The sequence below is a fragment of the Chenopodium quinoa genome, unplaced genomic scaffold (genome assembly GCF_001683475.1).
Source record: "Chenopodium quinoa cultivar QQ74 unplaced genomic scaffold, ASM168347v1, whole genome shotgun sequence".
NCBI classification, from domain to species: domain Eukaryota; kingdom Viridiplantae; phylum Streptophyta; class Magnoliopsida; order Caryophyllales; family Amaranthaceae; genus Chenopodium; species Chenopodium quinoa.
This window is the reverse complement of record NW_018742738.1, coordinates 11,326,484-11,351,219: the sequence shown is the minus strand read 5'-3', so window position 1 is coordinate 11,351,219 and position 24,736 is coordinate 11,326,484. Positions and strand designations below refer to the sequence as shown.

General features: G+C 34.9%; 1 protein-coding gene across 1 annotated transcript; it reads left to right on the top strand.

Moving 5' to 3' along the window:
* Positions 1 to 1,079: 1,079 nt before the first annotated feature.
* LOC110724249 (DENN domain and WD repeat-containing protein SCD1-like) lies at positions 1,080 to 23,769 on the top strand. The gene is made up of 24 exons (XM_021903662.1): positions 1,080 to 1,253; positions 3,936 to 4,029; positions 4,305 to 4,506; positions 4,607 to 4,748; positions 4,862 to 4,962; positions 5,359 to 5,422; positions 5,910 to 6,023; positions 6,810 to 7,030; positions 10,913 to 10,967; positions 11,066 to 11,149; positions 12,218 to 12,404; positions 12,507 to 12,670; positions 13,133 to 13,177; positions 13,976 to 14,051; positions 14,140 to 14,213; positions 14,325 to 14,375; positions 15,292 to 15,449; positions 19,066 to 19,113; positions 19,574 to 19,631; positions 19,711 to 19,794; positions 20,362 to 20,608; positions 20,706 to 20,896; positions 21,706 to 21,770; positions 22,680 to 23,769. The coding sequence occupies exons 1-24, from the start codon at positions 1,080 to 1,082 to the stop codon at positions 23,563 to 23,565; spliced, it is 3,585 nt and encodes a 1,194-aa protein (XP_021759354.1). The 3' UTR covers positions 23,566 to 23,769.
* Positions 23,770 to 24,736: the final 967 nt, after the last annotated feature.

The window sequence follows — 24,736 nt, the reverse complement described above, 5'->3', positions numbered from 1 at the left end:
GCTTATTAGGGTCTTCTTCTTTATCAAATAGGACTTGTAATTCGTTAAGTGTTTTCTCCTGAAGATAAGGGTTCATCTTTAGTCTCTTTATTCTTTTCTTGGTTACTAGTGGTCTTTTAGGGAGTGTTACAGTAAACTTTTTATTTTTATCTAGATTTTGAAAAGGATATTTATATTTATATGGGACAATTTTCTCTTTATTAGACGATACTGCTTTTCCAAATTGATGCATAACTTCGTTTGTTAAAGCAAGTTGAACTTGTTTAACCTGTTCATTTAGATCACTTACCTTTTTATTAATATCGGTTGTGGTTATTGATATTTATTCTCGATATTAATACAACGAGCATGTATGTTATCAATTTCCGATCTTAACTCACCAATTTGATCTACGATATAATTAAGGATTGGGCCAAAATTACTAGTATTTTCAGGAATATGATAATAGTGCTTAAAATCAGGTTTCTTACACTCAGTAGAATGTCTAGTGTTCTCCAGTTTTACCTAATTATTAAATCAACTTAATTAATCTTTTAACCGTATGACTCTGATACCAAATCACGCAACTTAACATTATCTAATTTATAATAACTGTATTGTCTTCCTTAATAACAGATTTCACTTGTATAATAACTGTAGTAAAACATAATACTTAATTTTTAACACAAATACTTATCTTTTTAATATATAAGTACTAATGAAAAGATTAAAATAACATCTCGAAAACAATATTGAAGAAATATATAACAGTATTAAATTTTATTTTAACAGGCTAGAACTTAAAATAACAATATTAAAATAGAAAATAACTTTTTTCCCACATTTAGCGAATTTTTTTTTTTTCATATGGACCTTCCTAATCTCTACCTGGTAGTGGGCAATACTTCTCCTATTCACCACTCCATTCTCCTCCTCTACAACCAAACGTGGCACTCTAAAAAAAACAAAAGGTGGAACCGCCATGAAAATTCATCTGAAATTGCAGCAAGCTTTCAAACAGATCTGATTATCATTTCACAAAATTCTCATTCCTCAATTCAATACTTTACCAAGAGTGTGTCAAAACTCGAGGTTCGAAAATGGCGCCGATCTTCGAGTATTTCATAGTGTGTGGAATTGGACCTGAGATTCGAACATTAGATGAGAATAAAGGATTTTATGGCACCAATTACAGATATTTGCCTTCGCTTCTTGATCAGTATCCTCCTCTCAATCATACCCTTTATCCTCCTCCTCCTCCCCAGCTTCCCATGGTACTTTCTCTCTTCTAATTTGTGCTTTTATTGCTTTTTAAGTGTTGCCATTTTCTGGGTATGTTTTCTATGATGTTGTACTTTCGCCGAGCTTTGCGGGTTTTATTTATGATTGAATGAATGATTGTAGTAACATTGATGATGGGTTTTGCTTATATTTGTTGGAAATGCGGATTTTTGATGATGATATACAGGTTGGGGTTTTTGGGTGCTTGAAACACTTAATTTTGAGGGGTTTTGTGTGAATGGAAGTGCCATGAAAGAGCATTGTTTAGTCTAATGAGGAAAATAGATTAATGGAATTTTCTAGGGTAGAGTGTTTGAAAAGATTAAGGGAAGAGGTTGAGAAATGCACAATTATGTAATGGAACAAGGAATGCATTAATAATATACAATTAGAGATAAATTTTTACGGATTAGATCATAGAACATATGGATTTTTTGAGTTATTTCAAAAGTAATTGAGGCTACAAATCATGTGCCGTGTTCTATGATGTATGAAGTTGAGCATTATGGTGCATTTCACTAGTGTAAAGTATAAGCGATGAATATTTTTAGCGGATGTCTAGTTCTCATCTAACGGTGAAGCATTTATACTTACTTTTTCCAAATGAAACTTGATAGCTTCTCTTTTCTTAATTTGTGAATGCAATTACAAATATTTATCCTCTTGCAGCACTTCATTGTCCAATGGTCTTATAATAGGAGGCACTTTTATGGATAGGCATGTACGAGTAGTTGATTGAAAAGATGATGATAACAGATTTCAGTATGTAGTTCGTGGATTTGATATGCTTCCACTACTTGAAAATTAAATGCCATAGCTTGACATTCGCACTTGTTAATGTATTATATTGACCATTAGCATATACTTCCCCTCCTTCCATTTTACTTGCAACATTAGGATTTTGACACCATTCATACTACCTTTTATTACTCATATTGTGATTTATACGAAAGAAAAAAATAGTCATGTAGGATCTTGTTGGATTTGTCTTGATTTGTACATTAAAAAAATCTAGTTTAAATTGTGCGTTGGCAATGTAGGATCTTGTTGGATCTGTCTTGATTTGTACATTAAAAAAATCTAGTTTAAATTGTGCGTTGGCAATGTAGGATCTTGTTGGATCTGTCTTGATTTGTACATTAAAAAAATCTAGTTTAAATTGTGTGTTGGCAAGCGTGAGACTCTTAGTGTTGTAGGTAAATTGGAGTGGAGGAAGTATAATTTTCTATTAGTAAAAATTAAAAAAGTATAAATTTAGTACTACCTCCGTTACAGGTTATGAGCAACGATTAGACATTTTCCCTCTCTGCTTTATGTCAAATCGTTGCACACAGCCTGTAACAGAGGTAGTATTTTGAAAATATACATTAAAATTAATCTAGCATCATTTTACATAATAACATTTGTTTATATATAAATTTGGTAAAAGTATGTTGGCAAATAGAATATTACTTCAGTTTTTATTTATATTTTATTTTAATTTTTCTTAAAATTGTTGGTTTGGCTCGTTTACAGTAGATTTGTAAATTAAGAAAACCTTGAAAAAAAATGAGTGGGTGTAATAATGTAAAGTGAGTAGAACGCACACACACACACACACACACAAAAAAAAAAAAAAAAAAAAGAGAAAAAAGAAAAGAAATGAACAGAAAGCAAGTAGAACAAAAAATAGATTAAAATAAATAAATTTGCAAGTAGTATAAGAATATTGCAAAAGAAAGTGTTGCATTTTAATTGGGACAAAAGAAATACATATAAGGTGGGTGCTCTTGGTAGCCTTTGGTTTGCAGTGTCTAGTTTCTTCTTATCTATCTGTTGTTTTTAATAATTTTCTATTCACAATAGTGAAAGATAGAAGCTTGTTTTTTTTAAGCGTTCAATGCCAATTATGTTAGCTCACACATTTTCAAAGGACTGTGATGGAAATATGTGGAGAGATTAAGTTGGTCTTTTTTTATTGTGTGCTTCTAATCTCCTATTAGTCTTGTACTACCTTTAACATGTGCACCTCTTGTTTTATAACTGTTTCAACATTTAGTGTATCACTAAACTGTACAAGGTATATAATCAAGATATTATATCCTTGTTCAATGTGAGCCTCTTGAAACCTTATGATATCGTCATTATATTGAGTTGTCCTGTAGAGCAAGATAAGATAATCATATCTCCTAAACTCCTAAATATTGTTACACAAGTTATGATATTATTTAGATGAAAGTGACACCACTAATAAATGATTTTTTGGTGCCTACAGCTACTTCATCTTTTTTTGCTTGATTTTTGCTTATCAACGCATAATTTTGACCAATAATATCTTTAATATTTACCAATAGGTAAATTTTAATAATGTCGATGTTTTGAATTTTTATATTTAGACAAACCTAACAAGATCTCTCTTCACTCTGTCATTCTTAAAGTATAATTTACCGAACATAGTTAAAGTTTAGTTTGTGAATAATGCAATAGTCAAAACATTGCAAGTGAAAAAAGGAGATAGTACCTTATTGTGTACCATATTGATTGTTCTTTTATCCATTTGGTTTTCCCCAATTTTTTTCAAGTTTTCCTTTTGTAAAGTAGTGGAGGTCTATGTGAAGTCGTTTAACTTCTTTTTCTTTTCTTTTTCCTATTTTTGGGTGGTGACCTGATCTTTATATTGTACCGTGTTAATGTAGTGTGTTTTGCCTGCTGGAGTGGAGTTCTATGCTTCAGGACTTGATGGCAATGATCCCTCAACGTATCCTCGCACTTATCCTATTGTCTTAACTGGTACGTTTGTATTTGTAAGCTGAGTTAGATGAAATTATTGAAACAAAATTGATGACTGCTGCAAGTCTTGCAACCCTTTTTTCTTGGTAGTTATGCTTTAATATGTAATATCATTTTCTATTCAAAAAAAAAAAAAAAAAAAAAATGTAATATCATTTTTAATATCTGTAGGCATTGAATTCTTACATCACATTAGTGATTGTAGCTTAAATGCTATTATTTTATACCCATGATATCTTTATGGTAACTTTCTATTTTTATTTGGTCATTTGCAGAGGGTGATGGCTCCAAAATTTATGTCACTTGTATTGCTTTTCGGGACCTAGTTGATGAAGATATTGTTCAAGCACATCGTATCCCCGTGAATTCATTTGCAGACAAGTGCATCTGTCTTGTTTCACGTTTGCCAAGTTTTCATGTACTTCGTACCGCTCTGGAGGAGATCTTTGCTCTTTGTTTTTCACCAAAAGGAAGCCGGTGAGCTGTCATGTCATTAATTTAGCTTCACTTGTTGGAGCTTTCTGATCAAGTCTCTATTATAATATATAACACAACTCATAACACTTCTTTTTTCTAGCAAGCCGTTGTGGGATATTATTGCCTGTATGGTGTCCAATGTACCTTTGCCTACGCCTGGGAAAGATCGGGTGTTGTTTGCTATTGAGAATTGCCTATTGTCTGTTGAGGCTCCACCAAAAGATGGTTTACCTCATGCTGATGTAAGCTGAATTTGTTATCATTGTCTATCTGATTGTGTCTTTCTCGACTTGCTTGTACAAGTTAATGCAGGTTGTTAGTGTAGGTTTACCTTTTTTGCTTTGATGAATTGCAGGTATCCTTTCAGCCATTGGTACAGTGTTTGGATGTCGACAACTTGCTCAAACTCTTCACAGCTGTATTGCTTGAAAGAAGAATCTTACTTCGGTCAAACAAGCAAGTATCCATTTTTACAAACTTTGATTTTATCCCTTAATGAAAGAAACTAGCCAGGTCTTCTAACTAATGCTGTGTTTCCAGACTTCCAATTTGTTTTATAATTGATCAACCTTATAGGATTTCGTTATTGTATGCTACGTTTGATTTGATGTATACAATTTGACATATTGGTTGCTTATATGCTATAGTAGGTTTTTACTCCTTCCTTTTTGCTTTTTGTGTAGCATTTTAGGATATCTTCCGGGGTGTATGATGCTGAATGTGTACCACTAGATGTAAATTTTTATTTTATTTTTGATGAAAAACTGATTTAGAACAAATTTGATAAATTTAGTGTATATGTGGGAATAAACTGTTTTTGAATTGTATAAATTTAACTATTTTTAATGACAGGTATTCACTTTTGACTCTTGTTTCCGAGGCAATTTGTCATCTCATCTACCCATTTCGATGGCAGGTAATACATACTCCCTCCGTTCCCGAAAGTTCGACTCTCTTTGCATTTGCGCGGTATTCAATGTGCATCTTTGACGATTAATATCTTTGGTTATGTATCATTGAAAATAATAAAAAGTTAATATTTGAATAACATAAACCAAGCCAATTCTAATAAGAACTCCCATGGTAATTTTTTCTTTTGTATAAATCATAATAGTTGGTCAAATATATTTTATTTTGACCACATGAATAGTAAGTGAGTCAAACTTGTAGAAACGGAGGTAGTATATATTGAGGCAATGTCAATGTTGGTTTTTTACACCTTACCTTTCAAGTTCTGACCTTACTGTTAAATTTTTGTAATGTAATTGCTTTGATAATTTATATAATGTAAAAATTTTCTTCCTTCTCTATTTTTGATTTTTTAATTTTTTTTTTATAATTCTGTCAAATATTTTCTTTTCTTTCTGTCCCTGATTTTTCCTTTTCTTTTTTGTCTGATGAAGCATGTCTACATTCCATTACTATTTTTCAGCGGAGTGGATTATATTGATGCTCCAACACCATACATGATGGGTCTTCATTCTGGAGTTGATACCACTGGCCTTTCAATGGATGGTGTAAGCTACCTCCCTAATTTCTGTCTTGTTGCCTTGCTTGTGCATTAAATTAATTTTATCTTATCCTTTTTTTTTGTACTACTTATCATTGTATGTTGTTTGGCGTCATTTCCGTTTATATTTCTGTTTTTCGTGGTATCCTAGTTGGTTCAATTTCAACTTCTGTGTCTGGACTGAATCTAGCAGTTGTTAAATTTATAATCTTTTCATCCTTCTTCATCATTTATCTTCATTTTTCAAGCTTGACGAAAATAGAATTATAGGATATTTATATATATATATATATATATATATATATATATATATATATATATATATATATATATAAAAACGGAGGGAATCGTTTTTTTAATCTTATTTCTAGTCTTTTAAACACTAAGTTTTATTGACTTTGGTGTGTAGTGAAGGAGAAATTTAGTTTATTACCTTTATTTTTAGAGTGAGATATAATTCTTCTACATACATGCCTTATTTGGAAAAAAAACTTCGAAGTAGTGATTGGGGGCCAGCCAATTTCTTCATTGTGTGATAGCTTCGCCCTAGTTGAATCAACTATTGGGATTGTAGGGTGCAGTGGACTTTCCCTATAGCTATGTTAGCTTTGGGATTCTGAATTAAGGAAAGAAAATTCTTTTTGAGTTTTCTAGGGTTTATCGAAGTAGGTAGTGTTCTATATTGTGGATCTTCCTAATGTTTTTTGCTTTTTCCCCCCTTTGTCTTGTCCTTTTCTTTTCTATGCTGGAGTTTAAGTTTGACTTTCTATTTCTACCTTATTTTCTGATGTAGGTAGTAATTGTGGACCTTGAGTCTAACCGTATCATTACTTCAGAGGAAATACCTCCTATACCAGAGCCAGAATTAAGCTCTTTACGTGGTGAGATATTGAAATTACTATATCCTAATGTGGTGGATATAGATCTGATAAAGGTTGGCATTGGCGAATCACGTGAGCTTTATCATAGGGTTGCTAACAAACCATGGTCAGATGAGCATAATATTCAACTAAGGTAAATTTATCACTTCTTGAAATGTTTTTGCGCTTATATAATGTATGGGTGCATACATAGTTGAATTTGTTAGTGAATACATGCTCAATTTCTTGTTCCCAACCCCAATCTATTAATAAGTTTTACAAGTATTCTTATAAAACATCAGTGTAACTGTATTAGACTCAGTTTCACTCTATTAGACTCGGTATTCCTATTACATAACCTTAAGGCTTAAGCCCTTCCTACCAAGTTGTCATGCGATGATACAAGCAAAGTTCAAGTAGCACTGTTCGGAGTGCATAATTAAAAATGTACCATTAAGATGTTATCTAATAATATGTATGAGAAGTGCTCTTTAACAACATTAATGACATTCTCTAATGGATATTCTACTATGATCTTTTGTACCTACATCTTTACATATTGTAGTTGCCTAAATTTGGTAACATGCTATCATCTACATAATATGCAACATCTCCTCTCTCATTGTGTCTATTTCTTTAGGTTCTATCTTGGCTGAATAAAACAGAAAAAATAATGTCTGTTAGAGGAAAACTATGAATAAAGGAGGACTGTAATAGAAAGGAATTAATCATGAGACTCAACTTTCTCCTTTGTTTAATTATCTTTTCAGCGGTGGGTATGGAAAGTGCATATATCATGATTAGGCCTGTCCGCATTGATGGGGGCATGGAAGGGGAGGAGACTTGGCTCTAACCTGGAAGGGGACTTTAATTTTGGTTTTGGCTTGCATGGGCATTGGGTGGTGGGGAGGTAATTTAGGTGTTGAAGAGAGATGGAGAGTGTTGGAGATGGTAGCACCTTTGACTGAAGTACCATTTGGCGTTTGTGATTTAATTCAGGCTCTTACTTGGACGGCATGAAGAAAGTTATAAAATGTGCTTTGCTATTTTCATGTAGTTCATCCACATAATTGGCTTTTTGTATGTGATTGTTTATTATTGTTTGGCTATTGGTTTTTACACCCAATGGAAAGTATGTGAACTTAACCAGAGATCTATACACTTCCATTATTTCTTGTTATTTACCTGCTTAATCCCCTTTTCTTATTCCACATCATTTGTTACTTCAGGTTACTAAATTAGTTTTACTTGTCAATAGTAGTTCCAATGTGATTAGTTATAACTTTTGATGTGGGAGTTGTTGATATGTAATTGTCATGTGTACACTGAATGTCTTTGTGGTATATTGATGAGAGTAATATATAGTGAGGGAAGGGTAGGAGCCTTGGAGGGATGAAATGAGGGTGGGACCGTGGGAGGGATGGAAAGAGGGTGCAGAGATTTGAAATAGATGCAAATATGAAATTAGAGATAAAAAGAAGATTATAGGTGTGCAGATCAAAGTCAAGAAAAGGCAAAAATGAAGAAGAGAGAAGGGAGGGACACAAATATGTGAAAAAAATTATATATATGTGTTAAAATGTGGATGAATGTTGACTGTGAATGTAGCAGTCATTTCTTGAGTAGTAAGGAAAATGTAGTGTGTGGCATGAAGAGCTTGTGACTCTTAATATGAGTGAGCTGAGTTTCTCTGCACCATCTTGTGATATCTTTCAGAATGTCAATCCATGAAAATGAAGTGAGGGGACTATTTTTAAAAGAACGTTGTGATTAAAACAAATCCATCTATTTGTGAATACATCATGGATATGAGGGTTACCAATGCTATTTATTTTAAAGACACCAATGAGTTGAACTTCATAAATATGACCCATGCCACATGTTGTGCTCCATCATCTGAGCCACATAGCATGAATTTGGATTAGAATTTGCTTAATACAATTTCAAAAGCTCTGTAATCTTATGCAACTAAGTTAAGCACACATGCTGTTTGTAATGTTGCAAATGATCATTTATCAGCAAAAAAATGCTTGTGTCTTTCATCTATGTTCTATGAGCTCAAGATGCAATTGATCAATGTCTGAGATTGTGGGAGTGTTGTGCTATTCAAAATTAGGTGCACTGAGGCTATATCTACTTCATTGGATTGGTTTGGGAGCAAGCAAGCTGACAATTGTGCACAGGACGTCTATTGAATGATAGAGTTTTGTCTTGTGCCTCTAATTTGTAATGAGGTCATTTGACCTCTGTTTGAATTACTTCAATTTCGTTCTTCATACCCATTTTTCAGTTTGTAAATTTATTTCAGTTTGTTTTAATTACCATTATAATCATAAGACATCAGTACCTGTAAACAGCCCTCCATTCTGATCTGGTTCCTTTTTTTGTCAGTATGTATTCTTGTTGATATGATTTCGAAATGTAGATATGTGACTAGCTTTTCCAATCATATATACAGTGGAAGGTTATGATATTTTAATCCTTCCCTCACCCCTCCTCTCCCCCCTCCCCCCCCCCCCCCAAAAAAAAAAAAAAAAAAAAAAACTTCCTCCGTTACGTATTTTGTGCAACATTTGCCATTTTGGGATTTTACAAGTTATGTGCAACAAAAAAAAGTTTCCTTATATGGTAAAATTTTTTGAGTAAATTTACTAAAAGACCCTTACTTCAATCTAATTAACACATTAACTGCATGTTATTAAGTTATTAACCCAACTTAATTAACCCTCAATAATAACACTAACACACATTCTCTCTCCTCCCTCACAACCAGATCCACCACCTACACCACCATATTTTCTCTCTCCTCTCTCTTACGCCACCCTCATCTCCACTCTCTTTTCTCTAACAACCACCACCCTATTTTCTCTCTCCTCTCTAACAAGCCACCCTCACCACCAATCTTCTCTCTCTTCTCTCACAACAACCACACCACCACCACCATAAGATCGGGTTGCCACCACTTCCTCCTCCATTATAGTCGTCGCCGCCACTTCCTCCTTCATTAAAGTCGCCACCGCCACTTCCTCTTCCATTAAAGCTTAAAGTTGAGGTTTTTATGGTCAAATTTAACCATGAAAACTCTAGATCTAGAGTTTTCATGGTCAAATTTGACCAAATAAACCCCAAATTAGCGATGAGGAGGTAATACTTTTCAAATTAAAGGTTTTTTTTTTTTTTTTTTCATATTTTTAGGGTGGTTGGTGGTGATTTCGGGGATAGGGGAGGGAGGTCGGTGGTTGTGGGTTTCCGAGGTTGCGGGTTTTGGGCTTGGTGGTTGTGGGTCTGGTCGGTTTTGGATGGTTGTGGTCGGGTTTGGGTGATTGTGGGTCCGGTCAGTTTGGGTGGTTGTGTGGTCGGTTTTGGGCGGTTGTAGGTCTGGTCGATTTGGGTTCCTTTTGCGGGGTGACTTTCGATTTGCTGCTAAGAGGGTAAAGTTTCAAGGGGTTTCAGGTGGTGGTCGTTGGGGTTTCGGTGTTATGCTGGCGGTGGGGTTCCGGGATATTGCTCATTAGGTGGTGGGGTTCCACAATTTGGCTGGTGGGGATGTGGGGTTCTGCGATTTGGCTGGTGGGGTTTCGAATCATGGTGGTGGTTACGGGGTAGCGGCGAGTGGTTGAATGTGGGTGGTGGTGGATGTTGCTGCTGGTAGGTGGTGTCAGGGAGGCCATGGCAGTTGGTAGTGGTGGCCATTAATTAATTATCCTCCTTTCTCTCTCCTACCCTTAATCACACACCCTTCACTTTGTTAATCAACCATTAGCAAGTTTTGTCTTGGGAAATGTGCAGCAAGGTTTGTTGCACATAATGTGTAACGGAGGAAGTAATAATTTGTGTGATTGTCTTTTGTCATGTTGTATTTTCGTGTTGAGGGTTACCTTAATTATCCATGGTTCCTGCGTGGCTCTCTTTTCAAATTTGATGTTTCTTTTCTTAGATTTCACATAAGCTTATTTTGATTCATTTGGATAATGTATCATGTCTCTGAAGTAAGGTAACCTGCAACATTTTAAGCAGTCCCATTCTGTTTGTGCAGGATGATATTTCTGAAGTTCTTTGCATCAATTTTATCTGGTTACCGGAATTTTATTGTATGTCTCTACTTCTTTTTGGCTATTTAATTAATTTGTTTGATTCATATACTTGTATCATGTCAAAACTGCAATGAGAAACTATTTTTATTACCCAGGAAAATTCTGCAACCAATGTCTTCAATACCCAAGCATTCTTGAAGAAGCGCTCTCGATTGACTAATCAACCCCTAGATCCCATGGTGAGCTTCAGTATGGTCTTTTTTGGTTATTTTTATTGCCTTTTTGGTCTGTTATAATCATTTCATGTACATTGAATTTTAAAAGGATCAATAAGAACTCTTTCTTAAGTTCATGAACAATCAAGTCTAAGATCTCATGCTTGTTTGCTAAGCAGTCTGAACCAAGCTGGTTTTTTATTTTATTTTATTATATTATTATTATTAACACAGACCTGAAGTTGTACTGTGTTTGAGATGCTTGGCTCACTTCCTTTCTTGATTCTTTGTGAAGGTAGAGTTGAGGTAAAGGGGTTTTGTACCTTTTGTCCTAATAACTTGCTTCTTCCACCAACGCTGCACAGAAACAAAAATGGAAACCAGAAAACTGGAAATAAGGGAACACTAACACATTTATTTTGTAAAGGTCTAAGAAATGATTGGAAATGCTTGGCTCACTTCCTTGATTCCTTGTGAAGGTGGAGTCAAGGGGCTTTGTAGTTTGTACCTTTCACCCTAAAAACTTGCTCCTGCCACAAATGCAGCACAAATACCAAAGTAATCAGGGAACATAAGGGAACACTTGCACCACACACAAATAAAAATAAAAAGAAAAAGAAAAAGATAGATTAACAATGGGTGGTTCATGGTTGCTATTTTGGTGAATATTCCCATTTCTGTAAAATGTCTGTTACATTTCCATAATCATGGCTTGATGAGGTTGTATGCATCCCAATTCAAGGTGTCATTGAAACATGTTAGTAGGGTGTATTAACAATGGGTGTTTCATGGTTGTTATTTTATGATTCCATTTCTCTGAGATATTTAATATCCAAAAAAAAATTTAGGAAAACATTAGCTTTCATATCAACTACTTGAAGGTAGATGATGAGTACTATCTCACTCCCTTTGGGACAAGATCATTAGCGTAGTTGAACACCTCTGCAAATAATCATAATCTGATTTCATAATTTTCTTTGCACGAGCTTCATGAGATCTGTGAAAGCACTGTTATTTTGTGCTGTCTGTTTGTCTTCTATATTTTTCTTGTTGTTTGTTTACAGTATATCAATACACTGCTTTTGTTCACAGATTGTACAATTTTTCGAGACACAAGGTTTTTTGGACTTCCTTGAAAGAGGCATAGGCTTTAATAACAATCTTCTTCACAAGTTGCAAGATGCCATTGGGAGAGGACAGGATCCTATGTCAATATTGCCATCACCTGTGTCAGAACCTGAAATTATTACAATATCTGATCTTGATGGCAGTGTACCTGGTAGAGTTATTATTTAGTTGTCAATTATATGCTCTCACGAGTTTATACCTTATTAAGCTTACTTGTTTAAATTTCTTACAAAGATGTTTCCCTGATTCACAGCTAGTGGTTCTCCCTATGTGTATGACCGATTCCCCTCAAATATTAGAGCAGAAGAGCAGGAGGAAAAGAGGAAGCAGATTCTTGCTGCAGTTGGTGGATCACTTGATACTGATGCTAAACATAATCTTGATCATGCTGAAAGTCTCAGTCCAAGGGAGAGAGCTGTGGGTCCTTTTTTCAGTTTTCCTTGTAGATACAATTATTTTAATGATTGGTTGCTATTTCATTCATTAACTAGCTATCTGATTAAGTTATTGAGAGTCACTTAAGGTCTTGGTATGGTTGTCATCATCCAGATAAGGTGGTTTCTCCTAATTCACCCTCTTTGCACATATTATGCTACTTATGAGGCCATTAAGTATTAGTTGATTAACTACCTGTTAGGAGCTTGTGCAAAGTTCAAGTTTAATAGATTGTTGTAATTCTTGAAAATTATAACAGGAAAAATATTAGTATGCTTCTTGCGAAGGGAGTTAGAAGTATGCATAGTCTTTTTTTTTTTTGTATTAACTTTGCATATAATGACTGATAACCAAATCGTGGGAATGGTATAAAGATTTGTCTTTTCAAAAAGCCCTCAACTGAATTAAGCTTTGGAATACTTAGATGTTTTCTTCTTTTTACAGGCTGAGCGGGAGCGCATGGTCTTGGACATTAAAGTGAAGTTGCAGGTAAATATTCAAATTAAAATACACCTTGAATTTTTTATTAATCGATCTTGCTATCTGCAAGTAGGGTGTTGTTTCTATTGGTTGTCATATTTTCTGTGTTGTAAATCTATTTTTGCATGAAGTAAGAACATTGCAGCAAAGCATATCATGAATTTATCGTTTATGGCAACTAAAAACATTATTGCAATTATTTATTAGCATTTGGTGTAGCTTTCTGTTTTTAATTATCTTTTGATGAAGGAAAGAGTATAGGACAGTGGAGAGAAATAAGCACAGTGAATAGGTAAGAGAAAAAATTTCTGCAGGACCAAATGAAAGTACTGTGAAAATGAGAATAATGATTTTGAAGATAATTTCTGTAGGTGGAAAAGATAAACAGGGTTCATTTGGTTTGGAATTTGGTCTATATGTAGAAATGTAGAATAGTATATAGCTTTATTGTTTGCTGTTCGTTGATTTTGCATTGTATATTTTGTGTCTGTAGTCAGACTTGACCTAGATTGAGGATCGGATGTAAGTTGCAGAAGCTTATCTGGCCTCTAAGATTTTGTCTTTGTTGGGTTGTATAATGCAAATTAAGTGTTTATAATTCAAGTATGCTATTTCAATTGAGACAGGATATGCTCTGGTGATTATAGCTTTGAAATTTGTGGATTTGTTGTTATTGAACATTACCTTTACTGAGGGGAATGGATGGATGGACTTATGACCTCGCCTTGTCCCTTGTTATTGTAATCTTAGATGATCTTATGCTAAGCATTTGAAGTGTGAAGTTATATGACATTTTTTAATGAGCAGGGGCTGTGGCTACGTCTTCTGAAGTTAGGGGCCACTGATGATCCTTTGTCCTCGTTCGAATATGGAACTATTGTTGGTAAATTTGTTTGAAAACTCTGTTTTACTTTTTAGGTAGGTAATTAGATTGTTGATTGAAGTTAAATTTTTGCTGACTTCTTTTGCAGCTCTCATTGAATCTGATGCAGATGGTATTGGTGGAAGCGGGTTTGTTGAATGTATAAGGGAACACATACATACTGTATGTTTAGTTGTGACTTGTGAAAGAGGATTTTTTTAATTTTTATTTTATATGTACTTATAAAAATTATATCTGGAATTCCGTGTTTTATATCTGGTTATTTTCATGCAGGGGTGGAGCTGTCAATTGACTGAAGAGCAATTTATTGCTGTCAAAGAACTGGTACAGCTATTTTTAAATTTAAAAGTTATGGTTGTACTGCTTCCACTATTTAAACTCAGTGTTTATTACTTCCTCCATTCCAAATTAGATTACACATTTTGACTTTTGTCACTATTTTCAAACACTAATTTGACTAGCTTTTGTGATTTATAGATAAGAAAATAGTCATATGAAATTTTGTTGAAATCCTCTCAATGTGTATATTCTAAATATCAACTTTATTATTAGAGACATTTATAGTTGAATTTATGCATTGGCAAACATGATAAAAGTAACGTGTCATCTGATTTAGAACTGTGGAAGTATGTAAAAAGGTAAACGAATCTGCAATGCATATAATAAGTCTTTCCAAGTGTTAGTTTCCATTGAGCTGTCCAAACACTGAGTACTAGATAAAAGTTTATAGATGTGAAATGGTAGCTTTATATTTTTCTGGTTGAAGGCCTAAAATGTTAAACTCTTGGAAAATCATAATTTCCTTGGTAGAAGAAAAGTGGATGAATTTTACCGCTCAAATGGGACAAACAGACTAAGTACCTAAACAGACTTACAGAGGATTGTTCACCTTAAGGGTGTACAGTTCTGTGGATGAAGCTGCTTAAAAAGTTCATGCAGCCAATATCTTTTAATTATGTTTCAATAACCTTTTAAATCACTTAATGTTCAAATTCAGAAGTAGTCTATGAGTATGTAATCTTGCCTCTTGCACCAAATAATAGTATGAATTTAGTATAAAATTTTTGTACAACCTACCCATGAGTGGTTGTTACAGACAAATTACTTTAGTTACCAGTCTTACCACCTAAGATGTTATCCTTAGATATTTTCTTGTTTCCTCTACTGTTTCTCTGTCTGTATTTGCACCTTCCCGTCTGAGATTTTGCCTCTCTTTAATGCGTATTTGTTGTAACTTCAGCTGAAAACTGCAATTACTCTTGCAACTTCTCGCAATGACATGCTGACAGTTAGAGATGCACTGGAAGTGTCTGCTGAAATCTATAAGAAGGATGCCAATAATGTTTCTGATTGTGTTCAACGTCATCTGATTTCACTGTCAATTTGGGAAGAACTTCGGTAAGCTTCAAACACCTCTTACATTGAACTACATATCTCCACTTCTCTTATGATTTGGATGTAAGGTTTCTGCTGAACATTGACGGTAATTTCTTTTGGTTTCAAGTGTATGACTTACCTTCCTGATGTTTCTATGTTTTTATGTTGATATGATGGCCCAAATGTCTGAGGACATGATTGTTTCTTTTATTTGCTATTAAATATGGTTTTATCTCAGGTAGGTTTAGGACTTTAGGTTGCCTTAAGCCTTTAATGATTAAAGATCTTTGTCAGCCCTTGATTATGGGTGCAGGTCCACCCTACCTTTATTGTATACTTCTAGGACTTGTGTTTGGATTCTATGGTTATTATTTTTCTGATGTTCCAGTTTTCATTAGAAATATCTACTGTCTTCATCTTGTACTTGAACCTATTTGTGCAGCATTGGTGAATGAGTCTTCCACTTGCCTCTTGCTCTTTAAAACTTGTGAGCATTCCAATTTGACAATCGTGTTGTCTCTGGTGGCAGTTTAATTTTTCCTTTTAGATTGTTGTTTCCTGACTTGGTCCCTTTTGCACCTACTGCCTGGTCATTCCCGTGGCCACGTGAAGTTTGCACTTTATCGCCAATAGGCAAGAGTGTCACACTCTTCTCAAAGTCCCACCCGCTTATGACCTGTTACATGCACCCTAAGTGTTCACATGCTCCAACCCACATTAGTACTGTGATATAGGGTACTGAGATCAATGAGTTGCATGCTATGTTACTTGGACTCTTCATTTCACCTCACGTACCCGTGTCGTACTGACGGACCCTCGACACTCAAGACATGGGTATGACACCCGGACACTTCACTTTTAGTTCAAAATCATGAATTTTTTTTCACAAAATAGCCGAGTTGGACGAGTCCAGTAACATAGGTTGCATGTGCCCCAAAAGGGATGTGGATCCTCTTTTTTATCAATCAAGATTAATATCTTGCAATTCTCAACCTTGCCTACTCTAAAACATTCAAGTGCCACTATTTAATACTGTCTCGATATTCTATAATTATACACTACTTTTAATTAGGTTTAAAGCCTTCCTTCCTATCTAATGACCTCCACTTAACCCTAAGGGCCTCATTCCCACTTTTTAACTTTTTCTTTTCGTTATAACTATTGTATCAGACTATCGGCTCATCCAATGTACTCCCTCCGTTTTAGAATGATGTTCCTGTTTCGTAAATCGATGCAAGTTTTTACCCATCTTTGACCGCAGATATCTTTAATATCATACTAGCAAAAATTATAAAAGTTTAGATACTAATAATTTGCTCATCAAGACGAATCAAACTAGATCCCACGAGACTATATTTGTTCTTATAGATTAAGAGAAATTTAGAAGATCCTCTCATTTTTTAAAAAAGTCAAAGATTCCAAATAGAAACATCATTATGGAACAGAGGGAGTAGTGTTATCATTTTCTTAACTCTTGATTTTCAGCTTGTTTAAGTTTGCAGCCTATGAATACAATACATCTTTGGAACTCTAAGAAAATGGAACCTATAGAGTAATAAATTTTGTAAAACAAATAATATTTTAACCTAAAACAATTATGTGTTTGATTCCGGTGAGTCTTGCAATAGCATTGATGCCGTTGCTTGATACTTATTAAGAAACTTGGTAGGGTATCATCATTGTAGATGCAAATATAATGTTGTGCTATGCTCCTTGGGCGGAAAGTGTTAAAGAAATCATGTGCTAGTACAACATATATCTTTGAAGTAGAAATGTTACTGTTAAAAGGCACAAGGTGCACTTGTTTGCACTATTCTCATCTTAAAACCATAAGTGCTTTAATATAATTGACTAAACTATTCTATGTTACTTTCTAGTATGTATGTCCAACATGGGTACGTGTCCAAGTGTCCGACTTGGTTATTTTCTGAAAGCTTTCCGTGATTTTGAACTAAACTAAAGTATCTGGTGTCTTACCCATGTCCGAGTGTCCGACACGAGTACTTAAGGTGAAATGAAGAGTGTGAGTAATATAGATATTATTAATATGCCTAACATAGTAATATTATACAAAATGCAATAAAGAATCATATTTTTCTTTTGATTATATCACCAAGGGAAGTATAAATAAGGAAATTAACAAAATTATTTAAAAGTAAAATAAATAAGTAAAAAGAAAATAAAAATTGAACAAAATTTTTGTTGTAGTCTTGAGTCTTACTGAATTCCGAGGGATGGGTGAGAATAAAAGAAAACATGAAGAAATTTATCTGTATTTTGCCACTTAAAAGAAAAAGAGATCTTATACTTTATGAAATCAAAGGACTGTGTCGGTCCTTTCTTAAACATGTGTTATGAACTTATGAAAGTGTTGCTGAACTTGTTTTAGGTCAACTTTTTCTATTGTTATTTTTATTTATTTATTTAATTATTTTTGTGCTAAATTGAGCTTATTTGTCCTGGGGTAATCTTACTTTTGTTGAATCTCCTATCAATTAATTGGGACCAAAGCTAACAAAGATATTCACTTAACATGGGTTGGATTTGGATAGGCCATTTTATTATTTAGAATATATTTATTAAGTAAGTGGAGTAAAATTCTTTTTATTGGTGGTTTCGGATTATCTCCATGATTACCAAGTGTGGTCTCAGATGGAATGGGACTGGGAGTGAGGGAATTTGAATTATCATAATTGAAGGTCTCAATGAAACTCCTTTTTTTTTTTCCCTTTTCTTTTTCCTTGATAAATGAAAGAAGGATTACTTTAGTGTGAGAAAATATGCGTAGGGAACCAGATATTATGTGGGAAAAGGAGTTTGATGTCGCTTTACCTTGGTGGTTATCATACATATGCATGCTTTAATGTTTGATTTGGGTTAGTGGTTAATCTCTCACTCTTCAATACCTACATTTTATTTCTATTATCTGAGAATTGTCTCTTTTCACCTCTGCTGCTTACTTGCTTGTGTTATTGTGTTTGGGGCTGGATGAACTTTTCAGTTATTATATAGCATGGAAGCAGAGGGGGAGAGATACGAGAGAGTGCTTTGGTGGATGGGTATCTTTTATCTTTTTGGAGATTTCTGTTGTTTTACCCTATGTCTACCTATTTTTATGGCCATTTTTTAGCATTAATATTGCTAATTCCATCTTGTTTGAAGCAAAACAATTGAGAGATTGGATGGGGGATGTTTCAAAGTTGACATTTATCTCTGAAATGATTTTGCATAAAGTTAAAGTAAGCAACAAATGTAGTAAGAGTATCACTGCTCATTCAATCCTTTACTAGGCATAGTTTCCTTAATCTTATTATTAGGAATCAATTTAAACTATGTAGCCAACTAAAACCAAAAGAACGTTTTTTGGGCATCTACAATACGGAGTTTAAATATATTAATACTTAAGTGAAAGTATCTGTTAATGTAGATGAAACAGCCACTATTGCATATTCTATAACAACCGAAAATGTAGAGAGTGTGAATTTCCTATGTAGTGATTCTAGTGAATTTAGTTGGATACTTCTCGTTGACAATCCGTCTTTTTCGAGATTTAATTTGTGTTATTACTCTCTAGTTATCTGACTTTTATTCTTTCACCTTCAAGTGACTCCATTGTTCTTTCTTGTTTTTACTCAAGGTTTTGGGAAGGATATTTTGAGTATCTGATGGATCAAGCTTCCAACAAGTAAGGATCTGTAGTTGGTCTCTTTTTACTTTAAAGCATGCTGAAATATTGCATCTGTGTTTGTCTAATTTTCCTGCCAAGTGGGACAATTGTTATTGTGTGGTACATTATTTATCCAGGGCCCTCATCTTAAATTCAGATTAATGACAATTTTTCTTAAATAGCTTTGAATAATGTTGTAAACACGTACAAATTATAATAATATGATGTTTTAGAAAAGTGTGATTATTATGCTTTACCTATACTTGCCACAATAGAATAAAGGAACACTATATATATAACTTATTTGTTGAACTTAACTTTTCTTCCTGTCACAGTCCTCAAAAAGTAATGTACTTAACTATTTGGAACTTATTCTTACGCTAGAACTTTTTGTAATAAGCTGAGGATTCTGTGATGTACTTTTTGAGTGTTATTTCATCAGGTTTTGCATCACTTCTGATTCTTTTGGTCTCTTCAGGTCATCCAATTACGCCACTGTGGTTTTGACACAGCTTATTGTAGTAGCTTCACATATGGTACACTCTACTCTCTTATTTTTAACCACATGATACACTGCTGCTGATTTACTGAATTTTGATTATTTACTTTATAAAGGCTGGACTGGGACTACCCGATACTGATGCTTGGAACATTATTGAGACCATAGCAGAGAAAAACAACAATGGGTTTAAGCAATTTGTGAGTATTTATTAGCTTTCTTTACTTATTTTACCCATGTTCCTTCTTCCTAAACCTTTGTCTGTCAAGTTTTATTGAAGATGATAGTACTATACTACTACCTGCTCTGTCCAGATATGAGAGGACCAAATCTCCCCCTTAATGAAACGGTTCTCCTTCCATTCCATGTTAAGTGTCCAAAATGAATTTCTTGTTGGTGTCAGTGTGAGGAGTCTCTAAGAAGTATTTTTTGCTATTGCTGGGCTGCCTGGGCAAGTGGGCATTATGTGTTTGCAGAATCACTTTGAGACAGTTAACTACATTAGTTATTTACTATTAAATTAGTCTTTATCTCATGCAATATACTGGTAAATAAATTTTCTAGGTGTTCCCAGAATCCTGGGTACACCTTGTGCTATGCATACTTGGGTTTCTAGGTGTTCCCAGAATCCTGGGTACACCTTGTGCTATGCATACTTGGGTCTCTTCACCCAGAATTTCTTTTTATTTGTTGCAGTTGATAGATTTATAATGTCTTTTATTGATTGTTAACAATTTTTTTTAATCATTAATTTTTTTTGGTCCCAGATTCAATTAAGAGGGTTTCTGTCACATATCCACCAACTTCGCTTTGCTTACTGGGGAATAGCTGCTACAAAAGTACAATCATTGTCCGCTTATGGAGTTCAATCTCCACGTCCACAAGATGCTGCACATGACAATCAACAGTTTGTTGAGGCGTCTAGTGTTGGGAGGAGCTGGGTACAAAGCATGTTTAGCAGAGATACATCATTAAGGGCACATTCTTTTACTCGTGTACGTACTGGAGTATCAGGTAGTTCCTAATTGTGTGTAAGGACTTGCAATACCTTATTTATAAGTTCAGGTTGATATGGTTGTTTACCACTAATTGCATATTCTGTTGGATTCAGATGCAAATGAGGGTAAATTGGATCCGGCAAATGCTGCGGGTCAAAAGAAGCCTCAAACAAATGTGCGTGTACTTAGGGGCCATAATGGTGCAATCACTGCTTTGCATTGTGTCACAAGAAAGGAGGTGTGGGATCTTGTTGGTGACCGTGAGGATGCAGGCTTCTTTATTAGTGGAAGCACTGATTGCCTGGTATGTGAACTTTTTTTCCTAATCATGTCAACATTTAGTACCGGTACCTTATATTGGGGGCGTTATGAGGGGCAATATTTTGGGGGTGGGGGGAAATTTTTAAATGTTGGCTATAATGGTTGATGCTAAAGAAAACTTTAGCTGGGCTGGTTAATCTTGTTCCTTGAAAAACATCCAGTGTCAAAACATATATACAAAGATCACAGGATCAAACCTTATGTGAAACTGTATTTTATTTCTTTTTTAAGTTTTTACTTTGAGAGAAGCAGTTTACACTTCATAGTGTTGGTTATAGTTTTTCTTATGTCCTTGTTTATTTTTTTCACCTACACCTATACATGTATTACAAGATTTACAACTAAGAGTGTTTATTGTTATTATTAACTTAGTACTCTAATTTATCTAAAAATTATATCTACTAGATTCTTAAATCAATATGAGTGTAGTTTTCACAATTATTCTGATCTTAAGTATGTTGTTAAGTTGTGTAAAATAGACTCTATTACCTGCCTAAAATAGATGAAGGAGCATTTTTTAAAAAATATACAATTTAGCAGAATTTAGTTATGAATGTTTTGCCATTTCAAAAATTCCTCCCCACCCCACCGCCAAAATATAAGTTTGTGTTGCTCAGGTGTAGCTTATCAACTGAAGTTAAAGACATGTTGAATGTTGCCTGTTGAGCTCTTGGAAGCACTAATTGTCTAGGAGCGTTTATTTATGTGCATTTACATCTTAACGAGGATATATTAATGATTGTTAAGATTTTGAAACTGATTTAACCTTTCATTCACTTCAAAATCTTCCAGGTTAAGATATGGGATCCAAGTCTTCGTGGTTCTGAGCTTCGGGCCACTTTGCAAGGCCATACCGGGTAACTTTTATATCTAATCATTATTTCTTGTTTTCTTTTGGGGACAAGTATTGAAGGATTATATGACCACACTTGTGTAGGATCACTTCTATTGGTCGTACCTCTGTATCCTTGGTTACTAAGGAGAAAAAGTAATGAAGGATTATAGTAATAAAAGGAGTACTAGTTGGTGACTGACACTCATTTAAAAGGAAGTCTAGAGATATATTTGTCATGCCTATGTTACATTGTCTGAAAATGAGTTGTTTGTGTCAGGTCAAATCAGGTATGCTCAGTAATCAGTTTCAATTTGCTTTGGATCGGGACCATTTGGGTCGCACTTAGTTCAGCTCTATAGTATTTGAGTTGGCTCATGCTCCATATACTTGGTTCCCTCAGAACTTTTTTCCCCTTGGCATGTTTTATGGTATCATCTTACAGATGTAACTTTGAAACAATACATGTAATTGGAATTGGGGTTCTGGAAATTCTATTTTGATCCTACTGAAAATTTGTTGATTGAGGTAACTGAATTTGGTCTGATGAAGAAGTGAATTTATATTGATGGCATCTTACTGAAAATATAAAAATAAATAACCAGAATTTGAGACCTCAGCTGATTCCTAGTAAAGTTGATCCGGTATCACAAAACTGTTTATTTGGCAAACACTTGTGTAGACATTTTTACCAAATAAAGAATGTGCTGTGACTAAAGTTATTAGCTTTTATTTTCCCGAAGACATGTGATCCTCTTGATGTTGGGGCATATTTTGTTCGTCCAGTACCTGTGACATTCATTTAGACCCCAATAATGAATTGTGTGGTTTGCCCTTTTGGCTTGTACTGTCTTGACTTATTTCTTATTTTCCTTTCCCTCTTTGTCTTCTACACATTTATTGATGTATATTCTTAAGTATTGCTGTCTTCCAGAGCTGTGCGTGCTATAAGCTCCGACCGAGGAAAGATAGTATCAGGATCAGACGATCAATCTCTCTTGGTATGGGATAAGCAAACACACCAAGTTCTAGAAGAGCTCAAAGGACATACTGCACCGATCAGCACTGTGCGCATGCTTTCAGGAGAGCGTGTCCTTACTTCTTCTCTTGATGGAACACTTAAGATGTGGGATGTGAGAACTGATACTTGTGTGGCAACCGTTGGGCGATGCTCCAGTGCAGTTCTCTGTATGGATTATGATGATTCTACTGGGGTTTTGGCTGCTGCAGGTAGAGATTCAGTTGCGTACTTATGGGACATACGTGCTGGTAGACAGATGCATAAGCTCTTGGGGCACACAAAATGGATCAGATCAATCAGAATGGTGGGAGATACTCTGATTACTGGTAGTGATGATTGGACAGCTAGGATGTGGTCAGTTTCTCGAGGCACATGTGATGCTGTCTTGGCTTGTCATGCAGGTCCTGTCCAGTGTGTTGAGTATTCACCGTTGGAGAAAGGAATTATTAGTGGCTCAACAGATGGGATGCTTCGATTTTGGGAAAATGCTGATGGGGGTATAAGATGTGTGAAGAATGTCACCGTACATTCTGCTCCTATATTATCCATCAATGCTGGTGAACACTGGCTGGGGATCGGTGCGGCAGATAACTCTATGTCTCTTTTTAATCGCCCTCAAGAAAGACTTGGTGGCTTCTCTAGCTCTGGCTCTAAAGTATCCGGATGGCAGCTTTACCGAACACCTCAAAAGTCTGCTGCTGTTGTAAGATGTGTGGCTTCCGATCTAGAAAGGAAAAGAATATGTAGTGGTGGCCGTAATGGATTTCTTCGATTGTGGGATGTTACTATAAACATCTGAGCTTCTACTTGTTATGCTTGGCAAGTTATCTGTCAGTTTTACATGAACACATTATGGTTATTGTAAATCCCTTTTGTTGTACACTGGCTTTCATAGAAAAACCCAAATTTGGGTGACTTAGCAAAAGAATGTATAATGACTGAAGTAAAAGATTTTAATACAGTGATAATTAAAACTTTCCTAATATGTCTTTATATAGACTGACTTATTGTTGAGAAGTTGTGCAATGTCCCTTAACCCTCTCGGCTCCTCCTCTTTCATTCATGGTTCAATATATGGAAATCCAAATAAAATCCAATTCAAGATTTACCCTCAATCCAAATCCAATCCAATCCACGTCTCCACCCACACCATTTGACGTGTGTAGGCTTGCCACATTTTTGCTCACAATGCTAAGCGGATTGGCTAGGCTACACATGAGATATGTGCTTGTGTGCTGACCACTCTTTAAACTTATCAGGTTGTGCAAGTTAACATTGTCAATCTTGTCTTTCATCTCCTTTTACTTCTTTGGATTATACTCAGGATCACTCCCATCATTGCCATCATCATCATCATCATCTTCCTCATGATCTATTTCGTCTTCAGGTTATTCCTCAGACTCTTTAGATTCCACATCAATAGTTACTGGAGGAGGATTTGGATTAGGAACTTCTCGGCACGAGGTGTCTCCCAACTCAACGTCTTGCTACATTGGATCCCCTTGACTCTCATAGGTTTGCTCAGGTTCTAACTTAGACATAGGGTCATGATTATTTGGAGAATGATAGGCATTTTGCTGTGGAGCTTGTGAAGCATTTTGCTGAGGAACTTGGTAATAGCCAAAATTATTGTATGGTGGAGGATAATCGGCATATTGATCAAGGATTAAGATAGATGAACTTCTTATGAGAGACGTAACGGTATAAGTATTTCCTCCGCTCCCCACTAACCATTAGTCTATATTTGGTGTAATTAGCAACACCAATACACCATTAGTCAAATGAAAATCACGAAAGCGACTCTTAATAGCTTCATAGTGTGGATAATTAGGTAAGCAATGAACAATCATAGCTGAAACATAACTAGTTTGATCCAGATGATACCCTCTAAAAACATCATATCTATAAGAACAGTAAAAACGTATCATTTGAATATAATCCTACACACTCTCGTAGTCTTTCTTCACTAA

Coding starts and splice junctions, on each gene's coding strand:
- LOC110724249 (XM_021903662.1), top strand. CDS start 1,080: ATGGCGCCGATCTTCGAGTATTTCATAGTGTGTGGAATTGGACCTGAG. Junction 11,150..12,217: donor ATCAACCCCTAGATCCCATG/GTGAGCTTCAGT, acceptor TTTTGTTCACAG/ATTGTACAATTTTTCGAGAC. Junction 14,052..14,139: donor CGAATATGGAACTATTGTTG/GTAAATTTGTTT, acceptor CTTCTTTTGCAG/CTCTCATTGAATCTGATGCA.